General features: G+C 54.0%; 1 protein-coding gene across 1 annotated transcript in view; it reads left to right on the top strand.

Moving 5' to 3' along the window:
- Positions 1–9,420: 9,420 nt before the first annotated feature.
- The window catches only part of NOVA2 (NOVA alternative splicing regulator 2), a 28,721-nt gene continuing 16,465 nt past the window's right edge, over positions 9,421–21,676 (top strand). Inside the window, exons 1-3 of the mRNA XM_027037850.2 lie at positions 9,421–9,567; positions 10,617–10,700; positions 10,795–12,776. Of these exons, the coding sequence (XP_026893651.2) occupies positions 12,500–12,776 (277 nt within the window). The 5' untranslated portion in view covers positions 9,421–9,567; positions 10,617–10,700; positions 10,795–12,499. The remainder of the gene's footprint in view (positions 9,568–10,616; positions 10,701–10,794; positions 12,777–21,676) is intronic.

Raw genomic sequence — 21,676 nt, 5'->3', positions numbered from 1 at the left:
CAGGCGGGTCTTGGCCGCCGTGGGTCCGGAAGCTGCGGAGAAGTTCTTAGCTGGAAGGCGGGTTTGAGATTCATCGTTGCTCAGTGTGTTCCAAGTCTACATTAAACACTCACAGGCCTTGGCTTATTTAAACTTAACAACCCTGCAGTGTAGGGGTGCTATGATCCCCATTTTGTTATTAAGGAAACAGTCTCAGAGAGGTACAGCCGCTGCCCGGGGATCGCACAGCTTGAGAACGTATTCCTATTTTGAGCCAATGAGTCATCAACAGGGCCCATAGAGCTTCTAGAATTTGGTGGAGGTGTAGGGGAGGGGAGCATTCCTTAAGAAAAGAAATACAAAGTTACCAACACAAAATGGGGTATGAACATGAAAATGTAGACTATGGAATAATAACAAGTTACACATTTAAAAGAGCTCACAAACACCACAAACGTTGCACAATCCCCAAAGATAACGTAATGTTTTTATTAATTCACTGCCTGACACACCTCTGTGGTTTGTCGCCTACTTTTTTGGCTGTGTGTACTTATTTCATAATATCCTGATCTACAGAGAGAAGAGAACAGTAAATTCTCTTTTCCTCTAGTGTGCTGGATGAAACTTTTTCTTAGTCATTATAGCTTAGAAAAAGTTTCAACTTCACAAGTCCATATTGGTGATGTCATCTAAATATTTTGGAAATTTGTGAAACCTTTCACAATGTTTAACTCATGTTAGCTACATTTCGGAACATGTGTTCATGGACTAGCTTCTGGCTCAGTTCTTTTAATCATTAACTCACCTCGGTTATACAGGGGCTTGTGGAGTAGCCACTAGAGCGTAAGGTCATGCCCCAGTAGACAGTGGGCCTCGTACCTAGTGAGTTAGCACGTTGGACAATAGGAGCGCTCCTGGAAGCCATTCCTACACCAAGACAACTAGTTAGGCAATTTAAGTATATCTGAAAATGGCTGTGAACCGCATCAGCATATCTCATGAAATGTAACCTGAATGTACTGAGCACCTACTATGCTCCAGGCACTTTTCTGGGTGCTGGGGGTAGGTACATCAGTGAACAAAGAGAAAAAGAAGCCTATGCCTAGTGAAAGGAAGACACACAATTAAATATAAACACATACATACATAAAACAGTGAGTAAATGTATGTATGATGTCAGATTGTGATAAGTACTATGGAGAAAATAAAGCAGAGTAAAGGAGACAGGATGGTCAGAGAGGTGTCTCAGAGAAGGTGACTTAGAAGAGAGACCTAAAGAAAGTGAACGAACCAGTCTTGTGGATACAGGGGTAGAGCATTCCAGGAGAAGCAAACAATGAGGGCAAAAGCCCAGAGGTGGGAGCCCACCTGATGCAGTGAGGAGGGGGGCGCCTAACTGGTTTAGGTGGTAGAGTATGTGGCACTCGATCTCGGGGTCATGCGTTTGAGCTCCACGTTGGGTTAGAGATCGCCTTAAAAAAAGGCAGGGGGAGGAGGTCCATACTGAGTGGGTAAGAAGGTGGAAGAAGATACCTGGAGGGAGCCAGAAGCTAAGTCATGTAGGGCATTGTAAGCCATTGTGAGGTCTTTGGATGTTGCCCTGAGTGAGATGGCACCCATTGAAGATGGAGGGCAGCAGGGACACAATTTGATTCACGTCTTCAGTGGTCGTGCTGGTGGCTGTGTTAAGAATAGGGTGTTAAGGGGCACCTGAGGGCTCAGTCAGTTAAGTGCCGGACTCTTGATTCTCTTGATTTCCGCTCAAGTCATGATCTCATGGTTAGTGGGTTTGAGCCCCACATCGGGCTCTGTGCTGACAGTGTGGACAGCCTGCTTGGGATTCTGTCTCCCTCTCTCTCTCTCTGCCCCTCCCCTGCTTACTCTCTATCTCTCTCTCAAAATAAATAAAAGTAAACTTAAATTAAAAAAAAAAAAAGAATAGGCTGCTAAAATAATTCAAATGAAATAAAATGGTGCAATCTGTGGAAAACAGTTTAGCAGTTCCTCAAAAAGCTAAACATAGAGTTGCCACAGGACCCAGCAATTCCACTCCTGGGTGTTTACCCAAGAGAATTAAAAACTCATGTTCAAACAAATTATCTGTACGTGAGTATGCATAGTAGTACCATTCATGATAGCCAAAAAATGGCAATAACCCAAATGCCAATCCACAGATGAATGGATAAGCAAGATGTCATATATCCATGCAATGGGATATTATTCAGCCCTGAAAAGGGATGGGGTACTGGTTCATGCTACGATGTGGATGAATCTTGAAAATATAATGGGTGAAGAAAGCCATACACAAAGGTCACATATTGCATGAGTCCATTCATACAAAATGTCCAGAGTAGGCAAATCCATAGAGACAGAAAGCTGATTAGCGGTGCCAGGGATTGGGGGTGTGGGTAGGGGTGGGAATGGGGAGTCACTGTTTAATGGGTGTGAGGTCTCCTTTGGGGATGATGAAAATGTTTTGGAAATAATAGAGATGATGCTTTCACAACACTGTGAATGTACGAGATGCCTCTGGCTTGTGCCCTGTAAAATGGTTCATCTTTTAACCAAAAGATTTTTTAAAATTATAATTCAAGTGAGAGATGATGGTGGCTTTTAGGAAGCCGTAGGAGACGTAGTTAGAATCCACACATGTTCCTAAGATAGAGCTGACAGAATCCACTGATGGGTTGGGTGTTGGGAGGGAGATGAAGAAATGAGTCAAAATGATTGCAAGGTTTTTTGATCTAAGAAGCTGCTAAGACAAAGTTTCCATTTATTGAGATTAGATGAATAGCAAGCAGGTGGGGCACAGGGGGAAGTTGGGCTCGGGAGTTTGGTTTTGGACACTACGAGGTACCTAACAGACTTCCAACTGGACGTTCATTGAGAGGATAAATGAATATATGAATCTGAGTTCTGGGGTGAGGTCCAGCCTAGAGAGATATAGAAATTTGGAATGCCATCACTAAAAGGGTGGGTGAAAAAAGAAAAGAGAAGATAAGCACTGAGCCCCAATGTTCAAGGACCCCAGAGATGAGGAAGAAATGACAGACAAGGAGCAGCCATTGAGATAGGAAGAAAATCATGAGTGTGGAGAGTCTTGAGAGCCAAGGGAAGAAGATAAACCTAGAAAGAGAGTGACTATCAGTGAGAGGGCTCAAGTAACATGAGGGCAGGTCACTGGACTATTGGATTGAGCCACATGGAGGTCACCAAGTAATCAACTCAAAAGTTGATTCGGCCAAGTGGTGAAGCCAAACCCTGGTTGGGTGATTCAAGAAGGACTGAGGAGGGGCGCCTGGGTGGCTCAGCTGGTTAAGCGTCCGATTTCAGCTCAGGTCATGATCTCGCGGTCCGTGAGTTCGAGCCCCGCGTCGGGCTCTGGGCTGATGGCTCAGAGCCTGGAGCCTGCTTCCGATTCTGTGTCTCCCTCTCTGTCTGCCCCTTCCCCATTCATGCTCTGTCTCTCTCTGTCTCAAAAATAAATAAACGTTAAAAAAAAATTAAAAAAAAAAGAAGGACTGAGGAAAGGAATAGAATAGGAGACATTAGTACAGATCCCTCCGTGTCTCTCTCCCTGTCTCTCTCCCTGTCTCTCTCTCTCTTCCTCTTTTTAGGGTTTGCCGTAAAACTGTAAAGAGCAGAGAACATTGGATCTGTAGCTGGAAAGCATATTTGTGTTAAGACATGTTTTATGACATCAAGAACGATCTAGAAGAGAGAGGAGTGCCTGACAGACAGGGGAGAATCACTTGATTTATGTCCCTGAGTAGATGGAAGAGATGGGATCTAGTGCACACTAGCAGCATTTCCATAGTTACCAGGAGGGAAGGCAGAGAATGGGGTCTCAGGTGCAGGTAGGACATAGATGCCCAGGGAGCCTTCCAATGGCTCCTCTTCTCTTCATGAGATTGGAGCCCGGTCAAGGGTGAGAATGAAGAGTGGGGCAAGGGGAGAGGTTCAAGGGGGAGGTGAATGGACATGAGGAAGGCATCCAGGCCACGATCAGCATGGAGCCTACCTCGGGGCTCCATCCCATGACCCTAGGATCATGACCTGAGCCGGAATCAAGAGTGGAACGCTCAACCGACTGAACCACCCAGGTGCCCCTTAACGTGATTTTTTTTTTAACGTGAGGTTCTATAATTATTATGCTTATGATAAAGAGATAAATCCATTATCAGATTTGCTAAGGCCATCAGCAAACATACCCTAAGCAACCCCTGCATTGTCCTGTCAGGTGATTACGGCTGATTAATATAGAACAGTCATGAAGCCATGGCTGCTTCTGCTCTATGCCTCCTGAGAGGCAGCGAGGGGGTTCATGAACCTGTCTGCCTGGGTTTGAAGCCCAGCTCCGCTTCTTAAAGTCTATCTCTCCATGTCTCGGCTTTCTCATCTGTAAAATGGGGATGATAGGAGCAGCTGTGCCTCATAGTGTTTTTTTGTGAGGAGCGACTTGGTTATTACATATGAAGCACCTACCACAGTGCCTGCCATGGAAGGAAACAGAATAAACCATGGCCATTATCGTATCATTGAATCCTCTTAATCTAGGAGAGAGGTAGGTACTACAATGATCCCTTTTTTACTTAAAGTGACAGAAACTAAAGTATTAAAGTGTTAGTATTCAAGGGGTGCCTGGGGGGGGGAGGCCCAGTCGGTTTAAGCATCCAACTTGGGCTCAGGTCACGATCTCGCGGTTGTGAGTTCGAGCCCCGCGTGGGGCTCTGTACTGACAGCTCGGAGCCCGGAGCCTGCTTCGGATTCTGGGTCTCCCTCTCTCTCTGCCCCTCCCCTGCTTGTGCTCTGTCTCTCTCTGTGTCTCAAAAATGAATAAACATTAAAAAAAAATAAAGTGTTAGTATTCAAAGCCTTACACGCACACACACACACACACACACACACACACACGAACGCACATGCGCCTGCACACACGCATACGGCTGTACGTGTTTGTAGTAATTCTAGGTGCAAATGAAGACTTAAGAAGCCCAGAGAAGCTACACTGATCTACATAAGTACGTAAAGCAATATTTTCACAGCCACTAGATTAGCCAAAATTAGGTGATCTGAGAACACTGAGTTCCAGAGAAGTATCTGGAAGAATGGGTCAGCCGGCATTGATGGTAGCAATATAAACAGGTGTGTCCTTTCTGGAGAGCAATCTGGAATACTCCGAGAAATTAAATACGAGGGTGCCTGGCACCCTCCTCTCTCCACTCTCCGACAGGCCTGTGCATGAGGTCTGCAGGAGGATGCAAATGCGTGTGGTGTAGAAGCAAAGAATTGGAGGGAATTTTATGCCCATCACCGGGTCTTGAGAAGTGGAATGTGGAATGAGTAGTGAGGAACCCCCACAGCAATACAAAAGAGAGAGAAGCAATCATCATGCTGTGCTTAGTCAATGCCTGCTGCTAAATGCTTTAAGATGCCAGCTGGCAATGGTCCGGTGAGAAAGGTGCCCTTTTGGAACCACCCCCATTCTACCTGGAGAAGCTGTGGACCAGAGAGGTTAAGACACTTGCCCGAGGGCATCCAGCTAGTGAGCCGTCCGGGCCTGGGATTTTAAACTCAGGCGGCCTCTCCAGAATCCTCCTGTGACTCTCTCTTCAGGAGCTAGAAATCAACATAGCCACACAGAGAGCTCTCCAAAAGCACAATGAGAGAAAGAGAAGGAGGTTTGTGGCTAGCTGACATTTTTGCGAATTTAAAACGCACGCAAAGAAACTGACTGTAAGGATACACGCGAATCTGAATCAAAGAACAGAAGAGGGGCGCCTGGGTGGCGCAGTCGGTTAAGCGCCCGACTTCGGCTCAGGTCACGATCTCCTGGTTCAGGAGTTCCAGCCCCGCGTCGGGCTCTGTGCTGACAGCTCGGATGGGGGGGGGGGGGTGCAGGGAGGCAGAAGAAAGGGGGAAATTACTAATATGAAATTCAACCAAAGATGATGGCATAGAATCGGCTCACGTCTGTGCACTTGTGGTTCCAAGGTAGGGAAGCATCGAGATTCCCCGGGAGGGGAGAATTCGGGGGGGGTGGGGGATATGTACCCTGGAGAAAGTTGGTCGAGAGAAGAGGGGCAAGTGAGAAAGAGAAGCAGAGTGATAAAAGTTGGTAAGAGGGTAGCCTTGCAACAGCCAGACTGTCAGGGTTCAAATTCCAACTCAACCCCAAGTGACTTGACCTCCCCGTGCCTTTGTTTCCTGTCTTTTTTTTTTTAATGCCCCACATGGGGCTTGAACTGACGACCCCAAGATCAAGAGTCACAAACTCTACGGACTGAGCCAACCAGGCACCCTTCTCTCCCTAATATTTGTAAAACCACACCCTTGGGAGAGAGAACATAGAAAGCCCCTTCTTTCCCTACAAACCTAAGGCAAGAAATCTGTATTGCTCCTCGATGCTCTTACGGAAATCCCACTTGTCTTTCTCTTGGACACCACACGGTCTATAATCCGACTTGGCTTTTAAAAGGCCGGAAAGGGGGCCACGGTGAAAGCGGGGAGCCCAGGAAGAGGCTCCTATGGGAGTCCAGCGGGGAGCCCTTGGGGGCCTGCACCTCGGCGGTGTTGACCTTGACAGACGTGGCGGGCGAGGTGGGGTCAGATTTAGAATCTTGGGTTTGCTGCTGGATTGGATGTAGGTGTGAGGGACAGAGAGGGTGGCAAGGGCGAATGCAAGGTTTTTGGCCTGAGCGACAGGGAGAGTTTGGAATTTATCCCGGAGGCGGTCAAAATCATAGGAAGATGTTGAGGCTGGCGTGGGGGAGGGGACTGGGTCAGATGCCATGATCACCAAGGAAGCAGCCAGACTGGGAACACAGGCCTGGGAGACAGGCCAGGAGGATGGATTGTAGCCCTGGCTCAGCCCCCAACTCACTGTGGGCTCCTGGGCAGGATAAAACTGTTCTCTGGACCTCCGTTTCCCCGTCCTACAAAGAGCCTGGTAGGAATAAAAGATCGCTAAAAGGCCCCCTCGGGGCAAGTAATTTTGGTCCAAGATTCTCTGACTCGAATATTCTCAGGATCAGATAAATACACAATCATTAGTCAAGGTCAAACCTCTTCTTTTGAATCCTCCTTCCCAGAGCCCCACTGGACAGGACGCAGAATTTCTCGGGTCTGGAAACGAGGGGGATAATATCAGTGAGAACGGCGGGTGGTATTTGTTGAGCACACATTCTGTGCCAAGGGCTGTCCACGCTCCATCACACTGAGACCGGACAGCAGGAGTGAGAGGTGGGTGCTTTGCTGTCAGCCCCACGTGCCAATGGGGAAGCTGAGGCTCCGAAGAGGTGAAATGATTTGCCCGAAGCCACGTAGAAGCACCAGGATTCCAGCGATGTCTCCCCACCTGCGTTACTGTCACCCCGGGCCAGCCAGCCACCAACACCTCTCACCCAGATGTTCGCAATCACCTCCTCACGGGGCCACTTACTTCTACCCGCCCCCCGGCCCGCCCTCCCCCGGCCCTGACACCGACACCACGTTGCCAGAAGGATCTGGGGTAAAACCTGAGTCAGCCCGAGCCCTTCCTCTGCTCAAAACTCTCCCAGGATTGCCAGCGCACTCAAAGTTAAGTCTTGACGGTGGCCCTCAAGGCCCCACACGGGCTGCTTCCTGCCTAACTGGCCTCATTCCTCCCGTCCTCCCCTCCCCCTGCTCTGCTGCAGCTTCCCTGGGCTCCTCTTTCTTCCTCCAACAAGCCAGGTGTGCTCCTGCCTCAGGGCCTTTGCACCTGCTCTTCCCTCTGCCTGGACCTCTCTTCCCCCAGAGACCCATATGACTGACTCCCTCACCTCCTCTTCCTTCAGGTCTCTGCTCAAGTGCCACCTCCTCAGTGAGGCTTTCCCTGCCCACTATTTTTAAGCCCAAAGCCCTACTCTCACCCCCCCCTTGCACCCCAACCCCTCATCCCCCTTCCCTGATGTATTTTTCCTCACAGCACTTATCATCTAACATACTGTATGTTTTACTTCTTTGGCTCGTTTACCGTCTATCTCCCTAGAATGTGAGCTCATGGGATTTGTGTCTATTTTGTTCACTGCTGTATCTCCAGTGCCCAGGACGGTGCCCAACACACAGCACATGCTCAATAAATATTTTTGTCAAATGGATAAATAAGGATCCGTCTTCAAGGTTGACGCTAACTGTACATTGGGTACGTATGGTTATGCCGGTATGGCCATAACTACCATGCGTTCGATACATTGGGTTGACTCTTCGTGTGTTGGCTTCCGATCCCATCTCTCCGTCTCTCCCGTCCCTGCTGGGGTCCGGGCAAAGAGCCCCTCCTCCTTGGAGTCTGTTCTGGCTCCATGCCAGCCCCCCGGTTGGCCCCTTCTCCGTTGCCTCTTTGATGCCCATGTCACTCCCCTGGGGAAAATCCCCCAGCAAGCCCAGGATTCCACCTCATAACCGCCACGCTGGGGTTTTTCACACTGTTGGTCACGACCGGTTAGTGGACTGTGAAATCAACCGACATTTTTCAATAGAAAAGAACAGATCGGAGTCTGTGCCCATAGGGTAGACGTAATATACCCTAAGGTATAGGGGAAGTGTGAGTTTGTGAAACTTTTGTTTCATGTTCTATGCATCGGGTGATGACCTAAGTGTATTTCTTACCCTGGGTCAAAACAATTTGCCAAATCCTGCACCACACAGTCCTGACTCGTAAATCCCATGTACAGACTGGATGGACAATATTAATATCAGCTCAGACTTCTCTCTTCGCTGGCTGGGACCCATGCCAAGTGGTTTCACCTACTTCCGTTCTTGGACTCCTGGCCGCAGCCTGAGCACCGCTGTGATTCCCAGTTGACAGAAGATGAGACTGAGGCTCAGACTGGAGAAAGCCCATGCCTGAGAGCTGGGAAGAAGGCCCAACCTCCCTCCTCAGACTACCTGCTCCCTGGCTTGCCCAATCCCTCCCTATCTGCTCTCCATCTACATGGAGCACTCAGGTTCGCCCGCCCATCCCTCAATGCCCCAGGTTCAAGGTGCCTTGTGGATCTTCCAAAACCTCAGCCGGTGGTACCGTTTGAACTCCCACTTTGCAGGCTAGGAAACTGAGGCCAGTCAGCCTTTCCAGGAATCCGCCATCCCATCACCCTTCTCCAAACTTCTTTAGAAGCAGGAGACAGAAAGGGCTGAGGCCACGTCTTTGACTGCCTGGGTTCAAATGTCGCGCCTCAAAACTGTGTGATTTCAGGCAGCCTCTCTGAGCCTCAGTTTCCTTTCCTGCAAAATTGGAATAATAACAGTGCCTACCCATAAGGCCATGCTTAAGCCTTAAATAAGTTGGAACACATGCAAAGTTCTTAGATCAGCCGCCACACCCCTCTGTCGGGCATCTTCCCAACAGCCCTATGCAATTAGGTTACTATTTGCCCCCCAACATTGTTGCAGAGAAGGGGAGGCCCTTGCCTGAGTTCATACAGCTAGAAAATGGGAGAGTAAGAATTCGGAGGCGGGTCTGGCTGGGCTGTTAGCCACGGAGTCACAACAGCCCTGGGGATAGTGGTTCGACAGCAACAGCAGGAACGGCATTTTCCAAATTAAGGAACGTGGTGGGACATGGAGAAGGTAAGGACACGCCCAAGTCACGCAGCGTGTAAATGTCAGAACCAAGATGCAAACCCAGGCTTGTGTGTGTCCGGGGGCAGGCTGACCTTTGCCCCAGGAGCCCCTCCATAACGTTCTGGCGGAGCGGAAGGAAAAAGTGCGTGGAGGGGTGCCCTTGCCTCAGCTCGGTCTAGAGGATTGTATGCTTAGCGCCAGCCCCTACCCACCCTAAGCTGGCTGCTCCCCTGAAGGCCCTGGCGTGGAGATACTGGGGTGGCATGGATGATGGCGGAGAGGGTGTAGCGGCCCCCTCCTCTGGCCTCAGATCGGGGCCCTGCAATCCCCCAGGATTTGGTGCTTGGAAAGCTGACGTTAGGTTGCTATGGCAATGGGTTTGGGGCGGTTGCCATAGCAGCAGAACTAGCCTGGGTTTAAAAATATCTAGGAGGAGGTTTGTGTTTGTGAGTGTGAGTGCGTGACCAACCGTGCTGTCGTGTGTGTCCAAATGGGAGGCCTTGGGGGGGGTGTGTGTGGAGCTGGGGCTGCAGGCATGACTTGGGGGGGGGTGACCAGCACCCCAGATGCCGTGTGTGCTGTGCCTGTCACACTGAGTGACCTGTGAGGTCCTGTGCATTTTGTGCGTTAGACGATGGGAGCCATGTATCTAAATGTGTGTGATTATCCAATTTGCATGGGAGACGGGATTAGGTCTGTTTGTCAGTCTGTGTATCACATGTCGCTAACATGTATGCCTTATGTAACATAGGCTGTTTAGGTCTTACGGCTTTGATCATGTACTTGTAACTTCTCAGGGTGTGTGTGGCCAAGTGTGGAGTTATTTTGGCTTCGAATCTGTGCACCTGGGACATACTCGGATATCAGATGTGTGTCTATCTATTTTTGCATGAAACCCTGTGATGTATATGGTCCACATGACTGGATGTCCATTATGCATTATGGGGGTGTGTGTGTGTGTGTGTGTGTGTGTGTGTACCTATCCCCATGAGTCTTCTTCATACATCAGAGTGTCCCCGTGTGAAACCGTTGAGTATATACCTGTGTGTCTGCAGGAGCGCCTGTGTGACTGTGGGTGTCCTGGGGATGTGGAACTTCACGCCAGACTCCATGGATGTTGGGATATGTACCTGTGCGGTGTGAGTATGTGTGCATCGAAGGGTCTAAGGTGTGGATCTTGGCCTGACCCCAGTGTCTCCCTGAATCTCTCTTGCCTCTTCCTTGTCTCCATAGCAACCAGCTCCTCAGCTCCCTCCCGGAAGATGGAGGGGGGAGGATCCAGACTGCAGTGGACCACAACCCCCTCGAATCCCCCTTGGCTCCAGGGACAATGCCGGGGGGAGGGGACAGATGGGAGGCCACTTCATCCTCCCCAGGCCATCTGCTACCCTCCCCATCCTGGGGACCTGAGAGCATGGCAAGGCAGGGGCAGGAGTGGATGGAGCAGAGGGAGCCCCCCCCCCCGCTGCCATAATTACCCCCCCCACCCAGACCCCTTCTGAGCCCAATCTTGCCTCTGACTGACCTGGGGAGAATCCTTGGAGACAAGGAATTCAGGGAGAAGAAAATTCAGAAAACTGAGTTTGTATCAGAGACCATTGAATATTAGCAATGATCCACTCCAAGGAAGGGTCCCCTACTTCTAACGCCTTCGGATTCTGAAATTAAGCTTGTCCTGCACTCAAATCCCAGTTTTCCCTCTGTCTGTCTACCTGTGTGTCCTTGGACTGAGTCACATTCCACGCTCCTGGGTCTCCACTTTGTTGTCTGAAAATCAGGTTTTCTTAAGGTTAAGTGAATAATGGTGCTTACTCTACGAGGGCCAAGACTGTTTTGTTCCCTGTTGTATCCCAGGGTTTGGGACAGTGCCTCACACTTAGTAGGTGGTTCGTAAGTGCTGCTGATTGAACTGAGCACCAACTGATTGCAGCAAGCGCTACATGCTTAACACAGGTATTCATTGAACTCGATCTCCGCAGCCCTTGCAGAATCCTATGTTGATTCTTCAAGGGATGGATGAAAGATGTGAAGGGGAACGTCCCAGGTGTCAGAGGTGGGTGACACGCGAAGCGAGATTCCTTATCTGGACCAAGTGATGTCAAATCTCTTGGTCAGTTTCCTCCTCTGTAAAATGGGGATAATTGGAGTACCTGACTGAGTCGGTTGCTCTGGGGATCAAACGTAGTAAGGTTTGTGTAGCGCTTACTTAGAACCGGACCTGGCACACAGTAAGTGCTCAATAAACGTACATTACCGTGACTGGCGGGGAAGGTGTGGATGAGCCCAGGGTCCTCATTGCAGCCTGGGGGAGCCTGGTCCCTCTCCCAGCTGCGGAAAGGGGCGTGGTCACGCCCAGGGGGCGTGGCCCAGGCTTCAAGGACAGGCCAATGGGGGCGCCGAAGGGCGCGGCCCTGACCGGCATGGGCGTGGCTTTGAGCGGGTGGGAGGGGCCAGGCCGCTGTGGGAGCCTCCGGGAAGAAGATGCTCGGGCCAGCAGCCACCGCCAGCCCTGCCGCCGCTGCCGCCCGCACCCGCCGCCCCCCGGGTCCCCACTAGCGGCTGCCTCCGCCTCCTACCTCCGGTCCCGCTCCTCCGGCCCCCCCGCCCCGAGTAGGGTCTGGGGGGCTCGGCCCTCCGGCCAGGGAAGCAAAGAGGGGGGTCCCGACCCCCCAGTGGCGCGGCCGGTCCCTGGCCTCGGTGATCTTGAGAGAGACCCCACCCCTCAGTTCTCTCTGGGCCCTATCGGGGACTCCCCCTTGCCCTCCCGTCCGGCTCACACCCGCTCTCCAGGCTCTGTCAGCCCCCCAGAACCAGCTCCCTCCCTTCTTCCCTCTCCGGGGTTCCCCCTCCCCCATTCCTCCGCCGCCGCCCCCTCCCCCTCCCACATCCCCTTCCCTCCCCCTCCCCCACCCCCGTCCCCCGCCCCCCCCCCCCGACCATGAGGATGATGGCCGCCGGCGCGGTGCACGGCCTCTTCACGGCCTCCGCGGCCCCGCAGCCGCCGCCGCCCCCGCCGCCGCCGCCGCCGCAACCCCAGCCTCCCCAGCAGCCGTCGCCGCCGCCACAGCAGCCGCCGCCGCCGCCGCCGCAGCCGCCGCAGCAGCAGCAGCCGCCGCCCCAGGCCCCCCCCATGGAGCCCGAGGCCCCGGATTCCCGCAAGAGGCCCCTCGAAACGCCCCCCGAGGTGGTCTGCACCAAGCGCAGCAACACGGGAGGTGAGAAAGGGTTGCGGCTCGGTGTGGGGGAGCGGGCAGGGGGCCTCGTCTTTCTCCATCCTCCTCCCCCCTCCGTGGCAGGTGCAAGGGCTCTGGGGAGGGGAAGGGCGCCCCTCCCTAGCCCCGGGAGCTGAGAGGGGCGTTGGGGAGGGGGCCGGACCCCCTCCCCCTCTCGCCGCTGCCCCGGGCTGAGAGCTTTGTCTGCGACGAAAAGGGGTGGGGGGGGGAGGGGGTGGTAAGTGTCCTTGGGGGGCGCAAAGGGTGGGGGGCGTGGGTCTCTCCGGGCGGGTGTCTCTGTGTCCTTGAGGGGTGTGTGATGTGACCCTTTCGGGGCAGGGGTGTTCCCGGGCTGGCGTGTCCTGGCAGGGGGGAGGGGAAGGAGTAGAGGAGGCCTGTGGACCCGGAGCTTCCCAGCCTCCCTCCCTGGGGATGTCCTGAGCAAGGGTTGTCCCAGAGGGAGGCATGAGTGGGCCATGGGCGGGATCGTGCGTGGGGACAAGCTGGGTGGGTGTGTTGGGTGAAATGGGGGAATGGGTGGGTGTGTAAACCCAGGTGGGAGAACGTGTGGCTGGGACAGGTGTGTGTGTGTTTGTGTGTAAGAGGCAGGGTGAGATGAGGGGCTGGGCTCTGTGTCTGAGGCTCTCAGAGGGGTAAATGTGGCAAGGGGAAGTGTGTGCCTGTCACCCTGGAGGGGGCTGTGGCCTTGTGACACATGAGTGAGAGGGTGTGTGTGACATGCAAGGGGGCGTGTGGGGGAAGCTGAATGGGCCAGCTTTGGGTGTGAGCCACGAGAGGCCGTGTGGATCCAGGAAGGCAGTTCCGTGTGTGTGACACAGGCGTGTCTGGGGTGGGGTGGGACCAGGAGAAGCTGGTGAGGGTATGTGACAAGAAAAGGGTGTGGGCGTGACTCCAAAGAGGCTGGGGCTGGGTGTGACACATGGAGGTGTGCAACGGTGACATCAGAGGGGGCGTGTGCGACAAGGGAAGGTGGGCGTATGACGGGAGAGGTTGCGGCTCCGTGGGTGAACTGCACGAGGGTGTGTAACAAGGGGAGGGAAGGATGGGTGCCTGTGTGACAGGGAACAGGGAACGTGTATAGATGACACCCAAGGGCTATGGAAAGGGAAGGGGTATGTGCGCGTGTGCGCGCGTGTGTGTATGTAGCTGTCACAAAGGGCGGGTGTTTGTGTGAAATGGTTGAGTGTGTAACACCAGGAATGTGAGCGTGATCTGTGTGTGAGAGAGAGACAAGGGATTGTGTGTGTGTGTGTGTGTGATGCCTGAGTGTTTGACAACACAGAAGGTGTGTGCGTGGAAGACAGACGGGAGGGCCCCTCACTGTGTGTGTGACCCGAGGAGGTAGGTGTACCAGAGAATAAAAGACAAGCTGGTAACTCTAGGGGTGCGACTCTGTGGCCGGGGACTCAGGAAGGAGGTGGGGAGTCTCGGAGACCCCAGAGCCCAGCCTATTAGCTCCCTGGATGGAGGGAGACCCCAGAGCAGCCAAGCCCCTCCCCGCGGTCACCTTGGCCAAAATCTGCTTCCTCTGGCCTTTTCCTCCGGACCGGAGAGGGATGGCCTGGGGCAGAGTGCACTCCCCACCCCCCTCCACCCGGTGGGTGGGGTGGGGGCCTCCCGCCTCCTCCCCTCCACTCTCTTTCCTCCCACTCCAGCCCCCCTCCCACTCCTGTCGCGGTGGGACAGGAATCGGGGACCCCCTGGCTGCCTGTGTGGGGGGGTGTCCGGCAGAAATCGAAGGAAAGGGAAGTTGGGGGAGGGGTGAGAGGGAATTTCCTGTCCTTCTTCCTGCTCCCCCACCCCCCAGCACACACATGAATGTGTCCCAACCAACTTCCTTCCCTCCTTCCTGCTGCGGGCCATTCCCAGTCCCCGGGAGAGCCCGACCTGGCAGCCCAGCCCTGCCCCTGCTTGAGGAAAGGGGTCCCTTCCTTCTTTGGAAGGGACTGAGGTCCTCCAAAGCTGCCTAACGGTGGTGATGCTGTGCCAAGGACGGTCAGGCCCAAGTACTCGGCACCTACTGCCAGTCGGGCTCTGAGATATGGGTTAATTTCCCAATACAGCCCTCTGGGGGAGACGACCGGAGCTGCTTTTTCACAAGAGGAAAACAGGCTCGGCGAAACGAAGCCACTTGCCCTAAGTCACACAGCTCAGGAGTTGGTGGCGCTGGGATCTATCCAGCGCTGGGCTGCCTGGCTCCAAAGCCCGCGTGCTTAACCACCGTGCACCCGGCCTCCCTCAGCAGCGGGGAGACTGGGAGGAGCCCTTAGGGACCCTCTCCTCCAGACTCTGCCACCTCCTCTCCCGTGGACCCGCAGGGAAACTGAGGCCCGGAGCTGCAGAGGGACGGTCCTCCGTTGACGCTCAGGGGGCAGCGTTGGGCAAGGATGCGGGACTTCCGTCTCAACGTTGAGGGCTTCTTGCAATAATACTGTCCCGACGCGGGGCGGGGGGGGGGGGGGGGGGGGATGCCGGGTCACCCTCACGTCCCTTCTGAGCCTCAGGGTCACCATCTGGCAAGTGGGGAGATCCCAATAACCGCACCGATAATAGTAATAACGACGACCATTATCATTGCTTGCTGCTTCAGAGGCAGCATTTCATGTAATTCTCCCAACACTCTGTGATGTAATAATTAATAATGCATTATAATAATGGCTAACATCTATGGTCTGCAGTGCGCCAGGAAGTATTATGGAAAATGCTTGGCACGGACCCGATCATTAATCCTTCTAATTCTGTTATGTTACCCTTCTCACAGATGACAAACCGAGGCACAGAGAGGTTAAGTAATGTGCCCGAGGTCGGTCAGCTAACAAGAGGCAGAGTTGGGGTTTGAACCCGGGAGACGGGCTCCGTTCTGTGGCTAGACACGAGAGTGAACCCCGTTTTCAGGCGAGGAAGCCGAGGCTCAGAGGGGTGAGGGAGTTTTCTGGGTGTCACAGCAAGTTGTGGCAGACGGGGTGGAGGGGGGGCAGATTGAGCTCCTGCCCGCAGCGCCAGCCGGCCCATTCTTGGGGGCTCCTAGGAGGGGTAGGGGCTGTTACCATTGGTGCCTGTGCCCTGTGACTGACAGAGGCCACTGGGAGGGGGACAGGCTGTCCAAGCACAGGAGGACTTGGGTGAAGAGGTTGAATGGGAACTCCAGGGGGAACCCATTAGAGACACGAGTGACTGCAGTCTGGTGGGACAATAACAAAGAGTGTCACCTGCCTCCCACTCCCCCCCCCCCCAGGTGCAGATGGGACTCTTTATTTACTTTTTTTTAATGTTTATTTTATTTTATTTTTTGAGAGAGAGAGAGAGAGAGAGAGATAGAAACGGAGCAGGAGTGGGGTAGGGGCAGAGAGAGAGAGAGACAGACTCCGAAGCAGGCGCCAGGCTCTGAGCTGTCAGCACAGAGCCCGAGGTGGGGCTCGAACCCGCTAACCGCAAGATCAGGACCTGAGCCGACGTCGGCCGCTTAACCGACTGAGCCACCCAGGCGCCCCCAGATGGGACCCTTAAAGTGCCACTAGAATAGCAGACTGCTGACTGTATTCCCATCTCTGTCACCCCCATACGTACAGAAACAGCCACTCTCCCCCACATGCGGGCGCGCGCGCTCACCCCAGACTAGCTTAAGGCAGCGGCGTCTTGCTCCCAGCATCCCTCACTGTGTAACATCAAGACAATGTCACCAAGGGTCAAGAGCGAGACCTTCCCCCCCGGGGGGTGGGGGGGGGTGGGGCTTGTCGCCTCACTGCCACGTGCTTGGTGTGGGACCCTCAAGCAATTTATTCCACGCCTCCGGGTCTCAGTCTCCGCATCTGGAAAGTGGGGGCCGCGGAGATCTGCCCCTGCGCCCCTCCCGGGGCTGTCAGAGTGGGTTCAATGAGATTGTCTCCGTGAAGCACTCGGCAAAAGGCCTGGCAGATGGGAGGCCTGGCGTTACTATTGCTATTAGGGTAGGGCCGCCACAGCCTCCACGACATCGCACCCAGCCACCCTTCTCTCACCCAGAGCCCGCATCGCCCCTTCGGCCTCTCGTCCCTTGGAAGCACGCGCCACGCCCCGGTTGGACTGAATTTCTCCCACGCACGGGCACCCCCGACGTCCACAGAGAGACTTCTTCATACACCTGACGTCCCAGCCCTCCTGGGGGGGCACCACTGTCCCCCCGCACCCTGCCATGGCTTGCCTTTCACCAACAACACCCCCCCACACACTCCCACGACAATACCAACCTCACACCCCAGCCACCTCGGAGCTCCGTGAGGCACACCGACCCTCCTCAAGGAGGTCCCCTCCCCAACCTCCCCACCCAGAGCAGGTACCCCGAGCGCCAACACCCCGGCAGCCGGTCCTCCCCAGATGTGCTGTGTCTGAAAACACCTCTACAACATACACCCCTTCAGGTCTGCCTTTGTCATTAATGACCCCCCCTTTATTTTATTATTTTTTAACGACACCCCCCCACCCTCCACATAAAGCCACCTCTCAGGGTCAACTCTCTGACAATAAAAAGGGCCACCCTTGCCACGGCACCCCCAATCTCTTGGGCAGGCAAACATTATTGAAGGGGAGAGGGGTATTCTTTGCCTTTTGGAAGACTCCAGAAGCATGTCTGAGGACGGTGGGCACCAAAGTTAGGGGGAGACTAGAAGGAGGAAGACAGCCCCTTCCCAAGGGGCGAATGCTTGACATTGTAGTGGGAGGAAACCATCGGGAGAGGGGAAGTTGGCATCTCGACTGCTTCGGTCCCCATCGTGGCTAAAGGGAGCTTCCTGAGTCCCAAGGGAAGCTCCAAGAGGGGGGGTGGAGGTAGGTGGGTGCAGAGTCTGGGGGTTCAGACTCTGCTTCGGTAGAAGGAAGAACTTTTCCACAGGGACAGCCTTGGTTGTTCGGACTGGGTGGGAGCGTGTGAAGTCTGGGGGCTCTAGGTTCAGCGGAGGGTCCGTGTCTCTCCTGGCTGCAAGGCAGGCCGGGAGATCACGGCCTGGCTCTTTCCTGGGGTGGGGGGGGCGGGGATCACATGGGAGGGAGGGGTGCCCCCGAATGAGAGGGATGTGCAGAAGATTCCGAAGAGGAGCAGAGCGGTCTGTTGGCCACACTGGGGACTCCTGCCCTGAGTTCTGCAGGCGGGAGGTCGCAATGGTCACTCTCCACAGGAGACGGGCCTGAGGTCGGTCTGATACGGGCACCCCACCCCCCACCCCCGCCCAGAGCACCCATAAGATGGTTTCAGGCGGTCCACGGACCAACTTTTTTTTTTTTTCCTTTTATCCTTGTATGTGTCTATGATATGCTTCGTGGGGGTGGGTGGGACGTAACCCGCCTTCAAACCCTGATTATGAGCAGTGATGTTCAAATGTCCTCTTGAAATAGATGCGTTTAAATGTTCAAAGGGAGCGGACTTGAGGGAAATGAACCGTGGGTCTTGTTCCGTGCTGTGTCACCAGCACCTAAAACGAGGCCTGGCTCAGAGTGGGTGCCCAGGAAGGATTTGTTGGAGGAAGGGAGGGGAGGAGAAGGAGAGAAGGCAGTCGAGGGAGGGAGTCAGAGATGCTGGGCGGGAGAAGGGCCGGGGGGGGGGGGTGGCGGGGGGGGGGCGGCTGGCTTCCATCAATGAGAGCTCCTTCCTCCTCCAAGAAACAGAGAAAGGCCTGGGGCAGCCCCTACGGGGCACGTGATGAAGGAAGTGGGGTCTCCCCTTCCTCCGGTTGCCCAACAAAAACCTCAGACCTTAGGGGCTCATCTCCCCGTTTGGGCCAGACGCTGTGAGAACTCTACTTGTGTTCCTGACATCAGCATCGCTCGCGATCGGGATGGAGGTAATGACAGCTAACGTTTCTCAAGGGCTCTACGTGCCCGAGACCATCCCAAGTGGTTTATGATTTATCATTTAACGAGTTGCCGTAGCCCTATGAGGTAGTGCTCTCATGTCCCCATCCTATCAGTGAGAAAACTGAGGCCCGGAGAGGCGAGGCGGCTTGCCCAAGGCCACGCGGCCTGTCAGTGGCAAAATTCACACTCTGTCTAGGGCTGTTTCTGCGGCTTCAAAGGGAGATTCCTGGGAAAGTGTGAGACAGAGGGAACAGAAAACGGGGTGTGTGGGGGGGGTAATCAGTTTTCTTCAGAACAGATGAATACTTTCCATCTTTAAGAGGGGAGTTTGCGGAGGGGGGGGGGCGCCTGGGTGGCTCAGTCGGGTAAGCATCCGACTTCGGGCTCAGGTCGTGATCTCGTGGTTTGTGAGTTCGAGCCCCGCGTCGGGCTCTGTTGCTGACGGCTCAGAGCCTGGAGCCTGCTTCGGCTTCTGTGTCTCCTCCTCTCTCTCTGCCCCTCCCCTGCTCATGCTCTGTCTCTCTCTGTCTCTCAATAATAAATGAACGTTTAGAAAAAAAAAAAAAAAAAGAGGGAAGTTCAGGACGAGGCCCCTGGCTGGAGACAAGAGTGGCAATGAAGTCAAAGAAGGAAAAAGAGGATGGAACCCTTGCGAGAACACCCTCCCCATCTTTCTGAGCCTCCCGGAGGTGGAGAGCTGGCCCCCCATCTCTGTGGCAGGTTTAGGGGCGGCGTCAGGCAAGGGGCCACCTCTGTGAGCCCAGAGAAGAAAGCGAATTCAGGAGGGGGGGTGGTCAGGATGATCGATGGGAAGGCACTCTGGGGGACTAATTACCTAATAGGTTTAATGGTCTGATGAGGCAAGTTTAAGAGGATTGCCTTGGGCTCAGGGCAACCCCTTCATTCTGGACCCTCTCGCCATGCCTGCAGAGCCACATCCAGCCCCTATACCCCCATCTTAACGCATCGGGGAGTTCAGAACCTTCCGTCTTAAGGGATCAAGCAGAGATGGGCAGGGCTCCCAGCCCCCCACCCTGCCCCCGCTTTTACCGGAACAGTTTCTCTTTTCTGCTCTGTGTGTTGGAGTTTCATGTGAGACATTGAAAATAGGTTTCCTTTGGTTAAAAGAAAAAAATTAAAAAACCACTGGAGGATGGTTTAAGACCTTAAGCTTTGGAAGCAGAATGGCCTGGCCCCTCCCTTCCTTTCCCCCGGGTTTATTGCATGCCTACTATGTGCCAGGCACCACATGAGTCCCTGGGACACGAGGGTGAGCTCCAGTGACATGACCCACAATGGACCTTCTGTGATACATTGCTCTGAAGGCATAAGACAGGGAGGAGGGATCCACTCCTCCTCTGGGTTCCAGGAAAGCTTCCAAGAAGAAGCAATATTTGAGTGAGGGCCTGAAGGACAAGAGGAATTCGCTGTGGAAGGGGAGTTCCAAGCAAAGCGAATGTGCAAAGGCCCTGAGGTGGGTGGGGGGCGGAGGGAACGTTTGAGGAGCAAAGTTATGTCTGATGGTCTGATGCACATAGTGGAAGATGAGGACGTGATGCTGGAAAGAAATGCAGGGCCAAATCACAGAGGATCTTATACTGAGAAGTCTCCAGAATTCCCACCCTATGAGAACTTAGGGGCAACAGTTTGGTTAGAAGGTAGGAGAGGTTAGGCATGTGCCTTGAGTGCATTCACAAAGTGCTTTACACATGACCGAGATGATTGGTCCATAAAAAAGAATGGCCACAGTCCCACAGTGGCCACTGGCACCACCTGTAGGTCTTGGAGACTGTCCTTGAGTGTGTTGGTTTTAGCTAGCAGGATCGGAAGGTGCTAAGCAAGTGAGGGCCAAGAAGGAAGCAGGGTTGCGTTGGACCCTCAAGCCAGTGGCTGTCTTGGTGCCCTTGAGCAGCTGACCTCGGGCTGGTGCCTTCACTGTCTCTGTGCCTCAGTTTCCTCCTACATAAAAATGGAGCTCATTACGCCCATCTCATCGGGAGTCGTAGGGAATGGTTGAGGTCAGGCTTGCGAAGCACAGTGCCGGGTCCCTATTGAGTGTTGAGAACATCTCTGGAGTCCAGCCCTCCTCCCCACACCCCTCAGTGGTTCCACCAGTCAGATCGCCATTACTCCTGCCTCACGAGCATCAGAGGGATCTTCTTGAAACTTAAGTCAGACCCCATCCCTCCTCTGCTCAGAGCCTTCCCATGCTTCCCATCTCACTGGGAGTAAAAACCAAAGACCTCACCGTGGTCCACAAAGTTCTACAGCCCACCACTACCACCACCCCTCCCGGCCCTCCTCTCCCTCCGCTCTCCCCGTCTCTTCCTCAGCCCCACCGACACCGGCTGCCTCACTTTCCCTCGGACAACTCAGGCACGAGCCCACCCCAGGGCCTTTGCGCTTGCTCCCCCAGACAGCCACATGGTTCCCTTCCCACCTCCACAGCCTGGAGGCAGCGTATCACAACGGTCGCCAGGTTGGGTTCAAATCTCAGCACTGCCACCTACCAACTGTGTGATCTGGGGCCATCATTTTACCTTTGTTTCCTCGTCTATAAAATGGGCTTTCAAAAAGTACGTCTTTCATGGCACCAGTGTGGAAATTCAAAGAACTGGTGTGCGTACAGTAGTTGGAACAGAGTTTAGCATGTCCTGGGTTCTGTAGAAGGGTCTGTTAAACAGAGAATGCCACGTTCTTGGGGAGGGCTTTCCCGGCTACTGGATCTGACCCTGCATCTCTCCTTACAACCCCTATCTCCTTTTCCTGCCCCTTTTTGTTTCCTTGGTGCTTACCACCATCCAACATAAAACATACTGTCTGTCTCCCCCCCCCCCCTCCACCCTTCTAGAAGAATGTAGCTGTGTGAGCTCTTGGCTGAATCGCCCAAACTCTTTCGGTCTTACTTGCCTCATTTGCTTGCGAAATCAGGGAGTTTGTGTGCTTCCCTCAGGGCTGTTTCGCTAAAACAGTGCCAAGCAGGCGGTAACAGGTGCTCGGGAACTATTTGTGGGATGAATGAATGAGTGAGTGAGTGAGTGAGTGAGCGAACATCA

This window comes from Acinonyx jubatus, chromosome E2, assembly GCF_027475565.1.
Source record: "Acinonyx jubatus isolate Ajub_Pintada_27869175 chromosome E2, VMU_Ajub_asm_v1.0, whole genome shotgun sequence".
NCBI lineage: Eukaryota > Metazoa > Chordata > Mammalia > Carnivora > Felidae > Acinonyx > Acinonyx jubatus.
This window is presented reverse-complemented; position numbering and strand designations above follow the sequence as displayed.